The 1,804-nt window shown below is 38.9% G+C and overlaps 1 protein-coding gene across 1 annotated transcript in view; it reads right to left on the bottom strand.

The window, feature by feature from the left end:
* Nucleotides 1-1,804, bottom strand: part of LOC106883391 (E3 ubiquitin-protein ligase synoviolin B) — a 44,851-nt gene that overhangs the window by 21,683 nt on the left and 21,364 nt on the right. Inside the window, exon 9 of the mRNA XM_014934384.2 lies at nucleotides 203-483. Within this exon, the coding sequence (XP_014789870.1) occupies nucleotides 203-483 (281 nt within the window). The remainder of the gene's footprint in view (nucleotides 1-202; nucleotides 484-1,804) is intronic.

Genomic DNA, 1,804 nt, shown 5'->3' with positions numbered 1-1,804 from the left:
AATAGAGATTTAGCTATATCTCAATTACTTTACTTAGTGTAAGAACAACTGCCATTAATGCTTGTATTCATAATCTCAATACATGTGTCTATAACTAGCCATCTCCATTCATTGCAAAAATTAATATTGTTACTAATTAAAAGAAATTAGTCATTGCAGCAACTGAGCAACAAAAGGAAGGAAATAGAATTAGTAAACTTACTGTTGTGTGGAAACTGTGGATGTGGTGGCTGTAATGGTGGCTGGGGGACATTTTGTTGTGGTTGTGCTTGTTGAGGCTGTGCTGGTTGAGGCCGTGGAATTCGGAGAATATCCATACGACAAGTGGGGCATGTTTGTTGACGTTGAAACCAAGAACGTAAACAGCTTGCATGGAAAATGTGATTACATGGCAATTTCTTACAAGCAGTAACCATCTCTTCTCTACATATTATACAGACATTATCACCTGAAGACAATTCTTCTGGTGTTGCATCTGGATATCTGTAAAGAAGAAGAAACAATTTATAAAGCATTAAGTACATTACACTTAATAAGTAGGCAACTGAATCTTTGGTATTAATTAGGCTGTAAAATTGATTTGAGTTGTACTATAAAATTTTATTTCTAAGCTGTCCAAGTATCTGTGAAAAAATAACAGGGTTTGTTAGAATATGAAATAAATCATACAAACAAATTGTAAATATGAATAGATTGTTCTACATCACATGATAATATTGTAATGTTAAGAATATTATTGTATCTTCCTGAGTGATCAATCAGAAAATATTTCCTGTGTACCTTATACTGTCATCTGTCATCAAATTCATTCTTAGTCTCACTCTCTCTTCTTTCTTACTGTATCTTTAGTTATCTCTTATCCAATACTTTCTTATTCTTTTTCTGCTTTTCTTTATTCTGGCTTAGGGTCTCCAAATATGTTCAGACCTACTAAAGCCTTAGGCTAATCAATGACTTGTGAGTGAATTTGATAGATGTATATATATATATGCAAATGTGTGTGTGTGTGTGTGTCTGTGTTAGTTCACCCCACCACTACTTGACAACCAGTATCGGTTTGTTTACTTCCCTGCAACTTAGCAGTTTAGCAAAAAGGACTAATATATGTATCAGACTTAAAAAGTAAGTACTGGAGGTCAATTTGTTTGACTAAAATCACTTCAAGGTAGTGCCCCAGTATGGCTGCAGTCTAATGACTGGGCCTAACCTTCTCTGCTTTACTCTGTCTCTTTCGATATCTGCTTTACTATGTCTTTCTCGATCCCACTCCCTAGTTCCCTAGCTCTTTACCTCTCTCTCTCCTCTCCTTCCTCTTTCGATTAACCCCTTGCATCACGCGGTTTTGGTGCTCCCCCTCCACCAGTACCGGAAGTCCCTATCTTCTACACCAGTACCGGAAGTTCCTATCTTCTCCACCAGTACCGGTAGTTCCTATCTTCCTCACCAGTACTGTGACTGTCCTCCATGATCACTTCTAAAGATTTCCCACCCCCACTTAGGGTTTATCCCCTATGTAAGGTAGAGATCATATGGTGCAAAATATGGTGCAAAATGAATGCTACTGATTGTTATGAATTCTGCAAAATGCGAGCTTTCTTTTCAGGTACATGATGCTGCTGTTCCCCGCCCCAGGGTCTCACGGGCCCATACCTCCCACACCCTCAGGGTTGGCACTCTTAACGTCGGCACACTGAAAGGTAGGTCTGGTGAGATTGTTGAGATGCTTGAACAGAGATGTGTCGATATCTGCTGCCTCCAAGAAGTAAGGTAGAGAGGAGGTTCCTCACAGGCAAAGAACACAGGT

This window comes from Octopus bimaculoides, chromosome 16 (genome assembly GCF_001194135.2).
Source record: "Octopus bimaculoides isolate UCB-OBI-ISO-001 chromosome 16, ASM119413v2, whole genome shotgun sequence".
NCBI classification, from domain to species: domain Eukaryota; kingdom Metazoa; phylum Mollusca; class Cephalopoda; order Octopoda; family Octopodidae; genus Octopus; species Octopus bimaculoides.
Note: the sequence above shows the minus strand (reverse complement) of the source record. Positions and strands in the feature narration are given on the sequence as shown.